This window comes from Carya illinoinensis, chromosome 14 (assembly GCF_018687715.1).
Source record: "Carya illinoinensis cultivar Pawnee chromosome 14, C.illinoinensisPawnee_v1, whole genome shotgun sequence".
Classification (NCBI taxonomy): domain Eukaryota; kingdom Viridiplantae; phylum Streptophyta; class Magnoliopsida; order Fagales; family Juglandaceae; genus Carya; species Carya illinoinensis.
The window spans coordinates 28,192,965-28,208,283 of record NC_056765.1 but is presented as its reverse complement, the minus strand read 5'-3'; the positions used below and the strand labels follow the sequence as shown (position 1 = coordinate 28,208,283).

The following is a 15,319-nucleotide window of genomic DNA, read 5'->3' as shown; positions in this document are numbered from 1 at the left end:
ATGTCGTGCGTGGTAGGAATGGAGCCCTTATGTGTGGCCGAGAACACCTATAATTTTAGCTAAACTTTAGTTGATATGTCCCTTAAAACTTCCACATTAGATTAAGTATTAGTATATAAAGTTGATTATGAGCTACAGTAACTCAATAAATGTGTTAAGTTACGGTAGCTTAGTCAAAGAAATTTTATATTATTTCTAATTCTTGTGTGAATATATTATGTTTATATTTTAATATTTTGTATTTAAAAATAAAGTTGGTTTAAGTTGATAGATGGATTTTATGTATTTTAATATATAGATGGTTGGAAATTAAGAAAATAAAAATAAAATGTATTAAAAAATAAATATTGCATTAACTAAGTAGATAAAAATAATAATATTATTATATTATAATTTTAGAAAATGAGATCACTAATCCAATATTTCACGTTTTGAAAAAAAACTAAAAAATATTTTTCAGCTGAACAACGATGATATAATGACAATTATTTCACAATTTTATCCCATTTTTTTTTTCCATTAATAATAAGATATAACATGGACCAAATTAGTCCTTACTTTGAGAAGAGATGAGGGTCCAATAATGATTGCTCTTAAATGACAGGTGTCATTACCTTGACCAGGTGCAATCAGGTGGTGTTGGTCCACGAAACTAAACCTATTCGTCCATATATCAGCAGCTCTTATATACAACTCCAAATATTGCTTGCAACCACATTTTGCTCTCTGCTCGGCTCTTTGCAATCTCACCTTAATTATCTTAATTGCCTGCTACCTGATCGAATTGCTTTGTTGTTTGCCAAAAAGCCATTCTTTTACTTCCCTTGATTTCTTTCATTCCAAAGTAGAAAACATGACCGAGGTGGGAGTGGCATTTCTCTCTGGCATCCTTGGAGTGGTATTCCATAAAATGGCTTCTCCAAGAGTCGTTGATTTCATCTGCAGACGAAAATCAACCGACGCACTCTTAAAGAAGTTGGAGATAGCATTGTTGCCGATGAATATGGTGCTGGAAGATGCAGAAGACAAGCAATTTACGAATCCTAACGTGAAAAAGTGGATTGATGAGTTGAAAGATGTTGCCTATGATGCAGAAGACATATTGGATGAGATTGCTACTGAAGCCCTCCGATGCGAGTTGGATGCTGAATTCCAATCCGCTGCAGGAAAGGTAGGAAACCGCATCTCTAGTACTTTCATTAATCCTTTTGTCCATCATATAGAGCCAAAGATAAAAAAGGTACTTGTTAAACTAGAAGATTTGGCAAAACAAAAGGTTGATATGGGTCTACAAGTGGGAGTTGGAGGAAAACAAAATCCAGAAAGGTTGTCCACTTCTTATGTCCTAGAGTCTGACACTTTTGGTAGGGATGATGACAAGAAAAAAGTAATTGACTTATTGCTCCCTTCTCATGGGGGAGGCAATGAAATGTGTTTGATTGCCATTTTTGGCATGGGGGGAATCGGCAAGACCACCCTTGCTCAACTGGTATACAATGATGATAGGGTGAAACAATATTTCGACCTTAAAATATGGTTTTGTACTTCAGAAGAATTTGATGTGCCCAAGGTAAAGAAATCAATTATAGAGCAAGCAAATTTGTCAGCTTGTTATACTAAAGATCCAGAGCAGCTTCAAGATACACTAAAGAAGAATTTGATTGGGAGGAAATTTCTCCTTGTTTTGGATGATGTTTGGAGTGAGAAACCCATTCATCGGGAGTTCCTAGGCCAACTCTTGCAATATGGGTTTCAAGGAAGTAAGATCCTTGTCACCACAAGGAATGAAAGTGTTGCATTGGCCATGCACGCTATTGCAACCCATCATCTAATGGAATTATCAAATGCTGATTGCTGGTCAATTTTTGAAAAACATGCATTTCGTGATGGTAGTGCCAACGCAGATCCAAAGATAAAAGAAATAGGGACACAAATTGTGAAAAAGTGCAAAGGTCTACCTTTAGCAATCAAAGCCATTGGTGATCTGTTGTGGTCTGAATTAGATGTTGAGAAATGGACAAAAATATTGAAGAGCGATTTATGGGATCTTTCACTGGAGGAGACAACCATCCTTCCAGCTTTGAGATTAAGTTATAAGTATCTCCCTTCATATTTAAAACGATGCTTTGCTTATTGTTCAATATTTCCAAAAGATCATATTTTTAAGAAAGATGAATTAGTTTTATTATGGATGGCGGAAGGTTTCTTGCATGAATCCAAAACAGAAAAAATGGAAGAAGTTGGTAATCGTTACTTCGACACTCTTGTATCAAGATCATTATTTCAACAATCAAGTGAAAATAACTTAGGTTTTGTAATGCACGATCTTGTGAATGATTTGGCAAAATATGTATCCGGTCAATTTGGCTTTACGTTGGAGGGTGATAGTTCAAAAGAAATTATGAAGATGACTCGATATTTATCATATTTCGGTGGAAGTTTGGATAACTTTGACAAGATTGAAGAGGATCTTTACAAGGCCAAGCATTTGCGCACTTTCCTGAAATTAGGATCCAGTTGGGGTACTGAAATCAAAATGCCAAGGGCATGGTGCTTAAGAGTTCTCTCTCTCGACGGTATGAAGATAATTAAGTTGTCTGATTCAATTAGCAAGATGAAACATCTACGTTATTTGGATTTTTCTTCCACAAAAATTAAATGCTTGCCAAATTCCGTGTGTAATTTGTGCAATTTGCAAACGTTGAAGTTATCAAATTGTCGGTGTTTGGATAGATTGCCAAGAGATATGAGGAAACTCAAAAATTTACGTCATCTTGAAATTGATAATACTCAAGCTCTAAAGAAGATGCCGACACAAATGGGTAAACTGAAATATCTTCAGACGTTGACCAAATTCATCATCAGCAAACACAATGGGTCTTGCATTGGAGAATTGGGAAAACTAATAAATCTACGGGGAAAGCTTTCAATTTGGGAGCTCCAAAATGTTAGATCAGCCGAGGATGCTTTGGATGCAGGCTTGAAGGATAAGGATTACCTCGAGGAGTTGGTGTTACAATGGAATCCCACAAACAAATTTGGTATTTGTGAAAGCCAAAGAGGTGTACTTGAAAATCTGCAGCCCCATGAAAACTTGAAAAGTCTCACCATTAACTACTACTGCGGGAAAGGTTTTCCAGACTGGATAGCAAAGCTTCATTCATTGTCTAATATATCACATATGGAATTAAGAAATTGCAACTATTGTGGTTCCTTGCCACCACTTGGGCAGCTACATTTTCTTAATGAACTCTACATTGATGGGTTCGATGGAGTTGTCACTGTGGATACGGAGTTTTATGGAAATAGTTCTTTAATGAAGCCATTTGGAAGATTGAAGATTCTAGCGCTGGAGAATATGTCCAATTGGGAAAGCTGGTTTCATTTGAGCACCAAAAATGAAATTGAAACTTTTTATCCACTTGAAAAGTTGTATATTAAGAACTGCCCCAAGCTCAGAGGACGGTTGCCTGTACATCTTCCTTCGTTAGCCGAACTTGATGTTATAGATTGTCAACATCTCGAGGGTTCGCTCCTCATAGACTCTTTCCCAGTACTTACCCGTATAAGAATAAACGGGAATGATAATTTGGAATCTCTGGTAAGTCTAGAACAACATGAACATGATGCAATAAAGGGCTTCAATAGTTGTCTTCAACGACTACAAATTGGCAAGTGTTTCTCGCTTGCGTCCCTTCCTAGGGATGGTTTACTCTCAAAATTGAAATCACTTCGCATTAATGATTGTATGAAGTTGGAGTTCCCCATGCACTCGCCTTATTCATCCCTTCGATTATTGTGCTTGATGGATTGTTGTGATTCCTTGATGTCCTTTCCCTTAGGCCTATTCCCAAATCTAGACAATATTCTAATCAAGGGATGCAGGAATTTGCAATCTCTAGAACAACATGAAGGTTATTCAGTGATATCATATATAAAAATACGGGAATGTCCTAGTTTTGTATCTTTTCCGAAAGGAGGATTGCGTGCCCCTAAGCTTGAAACTTTTTCTCTTGAAAATTGTGAGAGCCTAAGGTCAATGCCTGATAAGATGGACCAATTCCTTCCATCTCTTTCTATTATGGAGATAAAAGATTGTCCCAAAATTGAGTTGTTTCCTGAAGGGGGGTTGCCTTCCGCTCTCGTGAAAATTGACATTCGCAGCTGTAAGAGACTCATTGCAAACTGGATGGTATGGGGTTTGCAAATCCTCCCCACTCTTTTTTGGTTGCAAATTAGTGGCAGGGAATCAGAAGATGTGGAGTCCTTTCCTGGGAAGTTGTTGCTTCCCACCACTCTGACCAGTCTTCAAATCAATTCATTTAAAAATTTGAAATCTTTGGAGAAGGAGGGGTTTCAAAACCTCCCCTCCCTTGTGCAATTGCTGATCAATGACTGTCCCAAGCTCAAGTACATGCCAGAAGAGGGATTCCTAACCTCTCTTCGTTTTCTACGTATAAGGAAGTGTCCTATGTTGGAGAAAGAATTGGAAAGGAAAAAAGGAAAAGAATGGCTCAAGGTGGCTCACGTCCCTAACATATGGTCTGATAACCGAAGAATTCAAGGAGATGAAAGGGCAGGTGAGAGCCCTAACCTCAACGCTTTTGAGTTACAAAATCAGTTTTTAACATTAAAAAGGTATTTGCTATCTTAAACCATCAAATTTTATCAAACATCATTTACTATTGTGTTATTACCATTGAAAGGAAAAACTGGTGTTGCTTTTCATATGTACTTTCCTACATTCTTTTTTTTGTAGTTAGTTCCTCTCTATTAGTTTTGTAATTGTCTCATTTTTTTTCTTTTTTGTTTGATTGATCATATTGAAAAATTTCTTTAACAGTTCCTGAAATGTCGAGGATCGATTTTAACAAGGTCCTTCGCCGCAACCTTATTGAGGAAAAGATGGTGAGCTTGATACATTTTTTTGTAAATAGGGTCACTTTTATGTTCACTTAATGAATTACTTTTATTTTTCAAAAACAAAATCATAGGATTTCTTCTTGGCACATTACTCTCATTTGATTGAATTTTAGTAGCCACATCATGTGGAAGAATTGGGTATGACAAAATTTGCTACTGATATGTTCATGGGAAACCTTATTATTTGCTGTAGGGCTAGTTTGGTAACACATTATTACAGACTTTCGATGTAAACTTATCCTGAAAGCTGCTATGTGGGAAAAGGTAATCAGTTGCTACGAAGGATTTTCTCATGACTAGTGTGTGAGCCATGTTTAAGGTGACTGATGATTTGTCATACCCAAATGGCAAGCTGCCTAGATAATATCCAGATGGCACTGCACCATTTGGAGTTTTAACATTTACTCGCGCTGTATTGTTTGAATTTATGAAGCTTGGTCTTAATTACTTGTGCTAGGGTCAAAAGGCCGAAAGTTCAAATTCTGGAATGGACTCTGCCGATCATTGGGACAGTCAACCTTCAACGTTTACGACAACAGTTTCAAAAATATGGGGGTGTTGTGTTGTCGAGGTGGTTGAGTGTTACAATTCTCATGTAGTTGATTCCATTTCCAGTAAAGTTGTTCATTCAGTTGTCTATTTTTCTGGGTTTATTTGTGCACAACTTTGTTACTGAAGAGAGTTATTAGGTTAGTCAATTAGAAAAAACTTAACGGATGCATGTTGGATCTTGTCCACCTTTCCCCAACATTTGCAACTTCTAGCATCTTGTTACACTAAAGGGAATGATCAAGGTGACAAGAAGAAACAAAACTGAAGCATGCTTGGTTTTGATTTTTCATATTGGAGTTGCAGGTACGACTGTACAACCAGAAGAACGAATGAACATGAAAGATGTTTTAGTTGAGCTTAATTTAATCAGAAAACTTTCTTCCCTTGGCATGAGTTTATTTGGAACTCCATTCTGCCCACGAAAGCTAGTCATGTCTTTATCTACAAGTTGTGGCATAATGGGATCCCTTGGATTCTAACATTTAAAGGTGTGGAGTTCAAAAGGCCACTAAATGCAGCAAATGTGTTGTTGGGGATATTGAATCTAATGCTCTATCTCTTATAACCATGTTCTGTTTCAAGAGCTATTTGGTAGGGGTGAAAACTGACCTCATCGGCGTGGTTTTTGGATAAAACTGACCGTAACCGGTCAATGGGGAGGAGGAAAATCATCCGTATCTACTCCGGCGGTTCACAATCGGTTCTTGATTCTCCTAGCAGCGCTGGTTCTATGAGAAAGTAGAGAGAGAGTTACAGAGGAGAGAAAGAGAGAGAGGATGTGAAACTCAGAAACGGACATGAATCGGGGAAGAAGAAGAAGGAAGAAGAAGATCAAAACAATGCCGTTTGGTTCTAAATCCAACAGCGTCTTTCTACTTATTTTTCTTTTTTTGTTTCTCATAGATAAAAACTTAAGTTTAAGTGGAACGGCGTCGTTTTATATAGATATAAATTAAAAAAAATATATATGTATGTCGGTCGGTTCAGCGGTTTGAGCCGGCCTCAAACCGCAACTGAATTGACGGACGTCGGTTTTGTTAATTTTTTGCCGCCCCTCGACCAGTTCCTTGGCAGTTTCGAACTCCGGTGGCCGGTCTGTGTCGATCACGACCGGTTTGTTAGTTTCTTGTACACCTCTACTATTTGGCATCATTTTTCATTTCTCTTCGATGTAGAATCACTGACTTCATGGTGGACTACTTTCTTCTTTGGTTCAAACCAACTTCATCTCATTGCACAACTGAGTCCTACTTTAATTCTCTGGGAGCTCTGGCTAACATGTAATGTTGCTAGATTTAACAATTCATTAAAACCTACTGTACATTATACTTTGTTGGAAACTTACCTTGTGGTTGTTGGAATTAAATCCTTTAGTGATGCCTCTTTTTACTTTACAGAGAAAAGATAAAGACATTATTGAAGCCTTGCAATTGAACTTAGTACTTGGTTAAAGTGAGAAACCTTTGTTGGTCTAATGGTTGTTACCTCATTGGAAGTTGAGTATAAATATTAATGGGGTGTCAAAAGGAAATCCCGGAGGCAACAGGTATTGGAGGGGGCTCTTAGATCTTATGAGAGTCGCGTACTTTATTGATTTTCATGCTATTTGAATCAGGGGATTAATGTGCTAAACTTTCAGCCTTAACAAAGGTCTACCTTTAGCAATCAAAGCCATTGGCAATCTGTTGTGGTCTGAATTAGATGTTGAGAGATGGATAAAAATATTGAAGAGCAATTTATGGGATCCTTCACTGGAGGAGACAAACATCCTCCCGACTTTGAGATTAAGTTATAAGTATCTCCCTTCATATTTAAAACGATGCTTTGCTTATTGTTCGATATTTCCAAAAGATCATATTTTTAAGAAAGATGAATTAGTTTTATTATGGATGGCGGAAGGTTTCTTGCATGAATCCAAAACAAAAAAAATGGAAGAAGTTGATAATCGTTTCTTCGATACTCTTGTATCAAGATCATTATTTCAACAATCAAGTGAAACTAACTTAGGTTTTGCAATGCATGATCTTGTGAATGATTTGGTAAATTTCGTGTCCGGTAAATTTGGCTATATGTTGGTGGATGATAGTTCAAAAGAAATTGTGAAGATGACTTGGTATTTATCATATTGCGTTGGAAGTTCGAATTACTTTAAGAAGATTGAAGAGGATCTTTGCAAGGCCAAGCATTTGCGTACTTTCCTCATGAAAATAGGATATTTCAACTATAGAACTTAATTCAAAATGCCAAGGTCATGGTGCTTAAGAGTTCTCTCTCTCAGCAGAACGGAGATAACTAAGTTGCTGCTTGATTCAATTAGCAAAATGAAACATCTACGTTATTTGGATTTGTCTTCCAATGGTATTAAATGCTTGCCTAATTCTATATATAATTTGTGCAATTTGCAAACGTTGAAGTTATCAAATTGTTGGTGTTTGGATGGCTTGCCAAGAGATACGAGGAAATTCACTAATTTATGTCATCTTGAAATTGATAATACTCCAGTTCTAAAGGAGATGCCGACACAAATGGGTAAACAAAAACATCTTCAGACGTTGAACAAATTCATCGTCAGCAAACACAATGGGTCTTGCATTGGAGAATTGGGAAAATTAATAAATCTATGGGGAAAGATTTCAATTTGGGGGCTCCAAAATGTTAGATCAGCCAAGGATGCTTTGGATGTAGGCTTGATGGATAAGGATCACCTCAAGGAGTTGGTGTTACAATGGAATCCAACAAACAAATTTGGTATTTTGGAAAGCCAAAGAGGTGTACTTGAGAATTTGCAGCCCCATGAAAACTTGAAAAGTCTTACTATTAACTACTACCACGGGAAAGGTTTTCCAGACTGGATGGCAAGGCTTCCTTCATTGTAGTGCCTTGCCAACCCTTGGGCAACGACATTTTCTTAATAAACTCTACATTGATGGGTTGGATGGAGTTATTAGTGTGGATACAGAGTTTTATGGAAATAGTTCTTTAATGAAGCTGTTTGGAAGATTGAAGATTCTAGTGTTGTCGAATATGTTGAATTGGGAAAACTGGTTTCATTTCATTACCGAAAATGAGATTGAAACTTTTTCTCAACTTGAAAAGTTGAATATTAAGAACTGCCCCAAGCTCAAAGGATGGTTGGCTGTACGTCTTCCTTCGTTAGCCATACTTGATGTTTTAAATTGTCAACATCTCAAGGGTTCACTCCTCATAGACTCATTACCAGTAGTTACCTATATGAGAATTGACGGGAATGATAATTTGGAATCTCTGGTATGTCTAGAACCACATGAATATGATGGAATAACAGGCTTCAATACTTGTCTTCAAGACCTACGAATCAACACATGTTCCTCGCTTGCGTCCCTTCCTACGGGTGGTTTTCTCTCAACATTGAAATCACTTTGCATCGATGATTGTAAGAAGTTGGAGTTTCCCCTACACTTGCAATATTCATCCCTTGAAAATTTGTTCTTGATAGATTGTTGTGATTCCTTGACGTCATTTCCCTTAGGTCTATTCCCAAATCTGATGGATATTCTAATCCAGGGATGCAGGAATTTGCAATCTCTAGAACAACATGAAAGTAATTCTGTGATATCAGTTATAAAAATATGGGGATATCCTAGTTTTGTATCTTTTCCGAAAGGAGGATTGTGTGCCCCTAAGCTTGAAGGTTTTTTTCTTGGAAATTGTGAGAGCCTACGGTCAATGCCTGATAAGATGGACCGATTCCTTCCGTCTCTTTCTCAAATGGAGATAAAAGATTGTTTGAAAATTGAGTTGTTTCCTGAAGGGGTTTTCCGTTTGCTCTAGTGAAGATTGAGATCCACGATTGTAAGAGACTCATTGCAAACTGGACGGTATGGGGTTTGCAAATCCTCCCCACTCTTGAATGTTTGGAAATCGGCGGCAGAGAATCAGAAGATGTGGAGTCCTTTCCTGGGGAGTTGTTGTTGCCCACCACTCTGACGGAGCTTAAGATTACTTCATTTAAAATTTGAAATCTTTGGATGAGGGGTTTCAACACCTCACCTCCCTTGTAGAATTGCAGATCAATGACTGTCCCAAGCTCAAGTACATGCCAGAAGACGTATTCCTACCCTCCCTTCGTTTTCTATTCATAATTAAGTGTCTTGTGTTGGAGAAAGAATTGGTAAGGAAAAAAGGAAAAGAATGGCTCAAGGTGGCTTGCATCCCTAACATATCGATTGGTAATTGAAAAATTCGAGGACATCATGCAAGCTTGGAAGGTGAGAGCCCCAACCTCAACGCTTTTAAGTTACAAAATCAGCTTTTAACATTAAAAGGGTAGTTGCTATCTTAAACCATCGAATTTTATTAAACATCATTTACCATTGTGTTATTACCATTACATCAATTCCTCATGAAATGTCCATAGTATAAAATAGTACTAGACCATTAAAACTGGTGTTGTTTTTCACATCATGTACTTTCCTATTTTTTTTTTTTTTTTGTACAGTTAGTTTCTCTCTGTTTGTTTTGTAACAGTACTAGGGTTTAAAACTAGTGTTTGTGTAGTTAATTTCTGTTTGATTGATCATATTGAAAAATTTCATTAACAATACTTATAGGATTGTGGATGATCCCTTCTGGAAAGGCCAACCACAGCATCAAAAGAGAGTTGAACATGGTGAGCTTGAATTTTCCAACTCTTCAATATCTGATACAATTTTTAGTAAATAGGGTCGCTTTTATGTTCACTTAATGAATTGCTTTTAGAGTTTTGCTACGTACAAGTAAAATCATGTACTAATCTACCAATACTAATTCTTTCATATTCAAAATTTAAATTAGCACTACTTTTAATAAAAGTACTTTTTGATCAATCACATTAGATTGGTGCACATATTAGCGCGCAGTTGTGCTTGCAACTAGATTTTCCTTACTTTTATTTGTCAAATACAAAATCATAGGATTTCTTCTTGGCACATTACTCTCATTTGATTTAATTTTAGTAGCCACATCACATGGAAGAATTGGGTGTGCCAAAATTTGCTACTGATCATATGTTCATGGGGAAACCTTATTATTTGCTTTACGGCTAGTTTGGGAGCACATTATTTTCATATATTGTCAAATATTTACTTTCATTGTCACAAAATACTTTTTAATTCTAAATTTTTAATTTTTTCAACTAATTATTACAAATTTTCAAACTTCTAAATAAAATATTAAAAAAAAGTACAAACTTTTCAAATTTTAAGATAAAAATAAAATTTTAATATTTTTATTTTTTTATTCAAATTATTTTCCTATTTTTCAAAACTCAATAAATTAAAACATTTTAATTGAAACTCAACTTAAGCATTTATTAAAAAAAAAAAAAACCCTAGAAACCCTTTGCGTGAAGAGAAACTCAAAGCCACCCCTTTAGGGAGGTGGGAGCCTCGGCTCCCTCCTCCCTCCCTCCCTTTTTCGTTTGTGTTCTTCTAGTTAGTAGTTGTTTCTGCTTTGTCTGGTTTTGAGAATAAGGTTGCTAGGTGATGGACTGAGTTGATGGCATCACTCTGTGGCTCATGCACATAGCCCAAGATCTCGGCGGCTCATCCCTCTATCTCTCCCTCTTTCCGGTTGTAAACAAAGGTAAAATGCAAAGGGGAAAGGGGTGCATGATCCCTGTTTCAGAAAAGGGTTTTCTTGGTCGGTTGCTCTAGGTCGGTTGGTTGGGTTGTAAGTGCTCTGTTTTCAGAGCATGAAATAGAGGATTAAGTCCTCTTGCAGACGTGGACGTTACCAAAAGGTAACGACGGCCTATGGAGTGGCGGTATGTGATGCAGGGTGGGATGGGTCTCGGCGGGTGGGGGGACATGCGAGCGAGCGAGAGGTGCAGAAACCGATGGTCCTGCAGAAGTGCAGCTCCAGTGAACCACGGCGGAAGCCAGTGCTCGTGCGCTGGTGATTTCGCTGCGGAAAGGGAGGCGGGGGTAGCTTAAAGATGAAACCCTAATGCTCCTTCTTGCAACCAGACGTGGTCCAGGGGCTCTTTGTTTAGTGGGCCAGACGTGGTCCATGGGTTTTGGTGTTTATTGGGCCCATTTGTTTTTTGTTTTAGACTGGATCTTGTATTTTATTTTTTAGGTAATTTGTTGGTTTTAGTTTATCAAAAATAAGAAGTGGACTATTGGACTTGAGGTCCATAGTAGTAGAGTCCCACTCCTCCTTAGGAGGAAGTTGGGTGATTGTCTCACTCCTCTATTGGAGGAAGGTGAGTGTTTGTACTCCTCCTCCTTAAGAGGGTGGAGTGTGTGAGTATCTCTTTTTTTCGGAAGAGATGTTGTTTCAGTTCTATTTTTTTAAACAGAGCTTTTTCTCAATTTGACTGTTGTCAAGAAAGAGTATGTAGAAGCTAAGACAATGTCCGCCATAAAGAAATTTATGGGTGGGGGAGCCCCTCACAATTGAGCAGTTTGGCTAGTAATTGGGTTTTTCCTGTATTGATTAGTCATAGTTGTAACTTCGGTTTCATTAAATGAAATGAAGTCTATTTCAAAAAAAAAAAAAAAACATTTTAATTCAAACTATTGCCAACTATTTACAGAGGCTTGGGGAGCATGGCTTTGGCGTCGAATTATTCTGAAAGCTGCTACTTGGGAAAAGGTAATCAGTCGCTGCAAAGGATTTTCTCATGACTCGTGTGTGAGACATGTTTAAGGTGACTGATGATTTGTCATATCCAAATGGCAGGCTGCCTAGCTAATATCTAGATGGCACTGCACCATATGAAGTTTTAACATTTGTGCGTGCTGTATTGTTTGAATTTACGAAGCTTGATCTTGATTACTTGTGCTGGCCAAAAGTTCAAATTCTGAAATGGACTCTGCCGACCATTGGGACAATCCAACATCAACGTATATGGCAGCAGTTTCAAAAATTTGGGGGTGTTGTGTTTTGGAGGCGGTTGAGTGTTACAATTCTGTAGTTGATTCCATTTCCAGTAAAGTTGTTCTTCAGTTGTTTGTTTTTCTGGGTTTATTTGTGCACAGCTTTGTTACTGAAGAGAGTTATTTGGTCAGTCAATTGGAAAAAACTTAACGGATGCACACCTTCGCTGTGACATAAAACTCTATTAATTAAGATGAATAATGCACAGGGCGACTAATTAGCACCACATGGATTTGGGAAGGGTGCTGCCCCAACATTTGATGATGGTTTCCAGCGAGCTGGAGATCGAGTCTTGATCAAGAGCATGCATGTAGGATCTTGTCCACCTTGCCCCAACATTTGCAACTTTTGGCACCTTGCTACACTAAAGGGAATGATCGACGTTACATGACAAAACAAAACTCAAGAATGCTTGGATTTGATTTTTGAAACAGACTTTGTTTTAGTTGTAAACTGGTTTAAATAGGGAACCTCCTTCAAAATTTTTTGAACAATGGCATGATACCCTCACCTTTCATTCACTCATGCATTTTGAAATTGTTCATCCATGAATAGCTGTGCACAAATTTATTCTTTTGATCATCCATAAACAGCTGCCCTCATATATGGCTGTTGGGCATATACAACTTGGATAGGATGGGAATGCCTCGATTTCGATTGCTGGTGGGCATATAAAAGGTTATACTGGTGGACATATTGAGTCCAGCTTTCAGGTTTGGACTATTCAGATATACACTATATACGCACAATTAAGATGTAGTCCTTGCAGACTACCGAGTTGACTGTGTCAAAATAATTGATGTGACATATTTCAAATGATTTTATATATCATTACTTAAATGAAAAAGAAGATTACAAAGAAGTGCTTTCTGAATTTGTGGACCTATCAAGCATTGATTTCTCAAGTATGTTCAAAACTCCTAAGCTGAAAACAGGATCAGATACTTGGGTTCAGAAGCATTACTCAAATGGCATTTTTACTTCTTCAACTTGGCATGATCAGTTTATTTGGAACCCTAATATTTAAATATGTGTGGAGTTCAAATGGCCTCTAACTATTGCAGTAATTGTGTTTTGGGGAGTATTGAAATATGATGCTCATCTCAGTAATATTTAATCTCTTTGGTGTAGAATCACTGATTTCTCATTCTTGGAGAGCTAAATGCACTTCATGGTGGACTACTTTCTTCTCTGGTTCAAACAACCTTCATCTCATTGCACTACTGATTCCTGCTTTAATTCTCTGGGAGCTCTGGCTTACATGTAATGCTGCTAGATTTAACCATTCATTAAAAGCTTCTGTTATTGAAACCGACTCGGTTTTTACTAGTAAACTGGTTCAAATTTGGCAGAAACCTCCTTCAATGTTTTTTGAACAATGGCATGGTTCCTTGTAGACTAACGAGGTGACTAAGTATTTAACCCTAAATGAATACTAACAAAAGATTTCATGATTGGTTCCAAAATATATAGCTACCGAAGAAGGATTAAATTAATCTTCGACATGTTTTCTGGTCCAAGAGTTCTTGCAAAATATCATATTGTTTCTTCCATGTTTTGAGACGATTCTTAACATGGTCCTTCATCAAATCAAAATGAAAACTTTCCTTTATAGCCAATACAGCTGCTTCAAATGTTGCTGGTTTGAATTTATTATCTAATTTATTCAAGTCCTTTGGCAAGGCAGCTGTCCATTTCATTTGTCCACCTCATGTGCTTACCTTGATCTTTTGCCATAACACCATATTGAATAGAAGAGGCATCAATAGCCACCGCAGGCTCATTATAATTGCCAGAGATGATGTCAATTGATCCTAGTTCTGAATAAGTCTATTGCGGAAAATCTTGGCATCAGGGTGAGTCAGTAGAGTAAACAGAAGGCTTAGCAAGATGATATGGTCATACAGAACTGATACAGTTGCAAGGGGTGCAAGTATCACAAACTAAACCACAATAGGGGTTGCAGGGGTAACCACAGGGGATGTGGCTGCCATCACCTCCAATATTTTATGATGTGTTTCCATATTTATAGATACAATTAAAGATGCTAAAAAATGGAGGAATATTTGCTTGAAATCCTACGATGGAGGGGAATTATAAAGGCAAATTCCAATGTCATATCAAAGCAAAAGGAAAGATGAAATGAAATTCTCCCCACGATTGAACTACCATTCGTGATGATGAACACATAGCGTTCAGCCATGATTAATACACCATGCATGCTGCCTTTAACGTGATTAATTACTTCACTGAATTGTAATGCTAATACATAAAACGGGATTTTAAGGACCCCCATCCCTCCCTTCCCTTCCCGATGCCTGCATCTTTCCCACGAGAACATTTTACTGCCACCTAAAGTAAATGAGATACTCAAACTACTCAGGTACATTATGTTACTCTCTTAACCAGAGGTACTTCACTGATACTCCTTAATTAATTGAGTAAGCTCGTCCTTATACTCATTTCATAAACGATACAAATAAAATTTTACCATTCACATTTCTTCCTTCTAATAATGCAAAAGGTTGTATGGGTGTCATTACTCGTACTGCAATCTTTACTGTAATCGTATCAAGATTTTTTATTATTATTATTTTCCTATAGTTTCACGGGAACCAAACTGAATTTTACAATAGGCATGCAAGTAATGGGTTTTTTCCAATTAACCAGCTTATCTTAAACAACAACGAATTGATTTTAGGGTAGAAATGAAATGCGGAGATTTCAGAGAAAGAAAAAGGAAATCACTGAGGTACCTTCGATGGAGAAAGCTGGAAGAGAGTTCTTGGGGAATTGCGGATACGTCTTCGATTTCTTGTTACCTTCTCATGCCAAGTTTCTCTATTTAATTTTTGTTTGGGGTGCATACGTGCTTTTAACTGTATTAAATAAACTAGATTTTCTTTAAATTTTATTCTAAATTAAACTAATTACTAATTTTAAC

General features: G+C 37.2%; 1 protein-coding gene across 16 annotated transcripts; it reads left to right on the top strand.

The window, feature by feature from the left end:
• The first annotated feature begins 688 nt into the window (after positions 1-688).
• LOC122293210 (putative disease resistance RPP13-like protein 1) lies at positions 689-15,093 on the top strand. 16 transcript variants are annotated; one of them, XR_006237207.1, is made up of 7 exons: positions 689-4,580; positions 4,844-4,908; positions 5,117-5,187; positions 10,065-10,123; positions 12,032-12,090; positions 12,584-13,088; positions 13,507-15,093. XR_006237207.1 is itself a non-coding variant. In XM_043101717.1 (4 exons), the coding sequence occupies exons 1-3, from the start codon at positions 854-856 to the stop codon at positions 12,068-12,070; spliced, it is 3,831 nt and encodes a 1,276-aa protein (XP_042957651.1). In that variant the 5' UTR covers positions 689-853; the 3' UTR covers positions 12,071-12,090; positions 13,507-15,092. The 16 variants fall into 16 exon arrangements, 5 of the variants coding, with proteins under 5 accessions (XP_042957651.1, XP_042957649.1, XP_042957648.1 ...); XR_006237208.1 differs by lacking the exons at positions 12,584-13,088; positions 13,507-15,093 and adding an exon at positions 12,178-12,273; XR_006237204.1 differs by lacking the exon at positions 5,117-5,187 and having other exon boundaries at positions 690-4,580.
• The last annotated feature ends 226 nt before the right edge of the window (positions 15,094-15,319 follow it).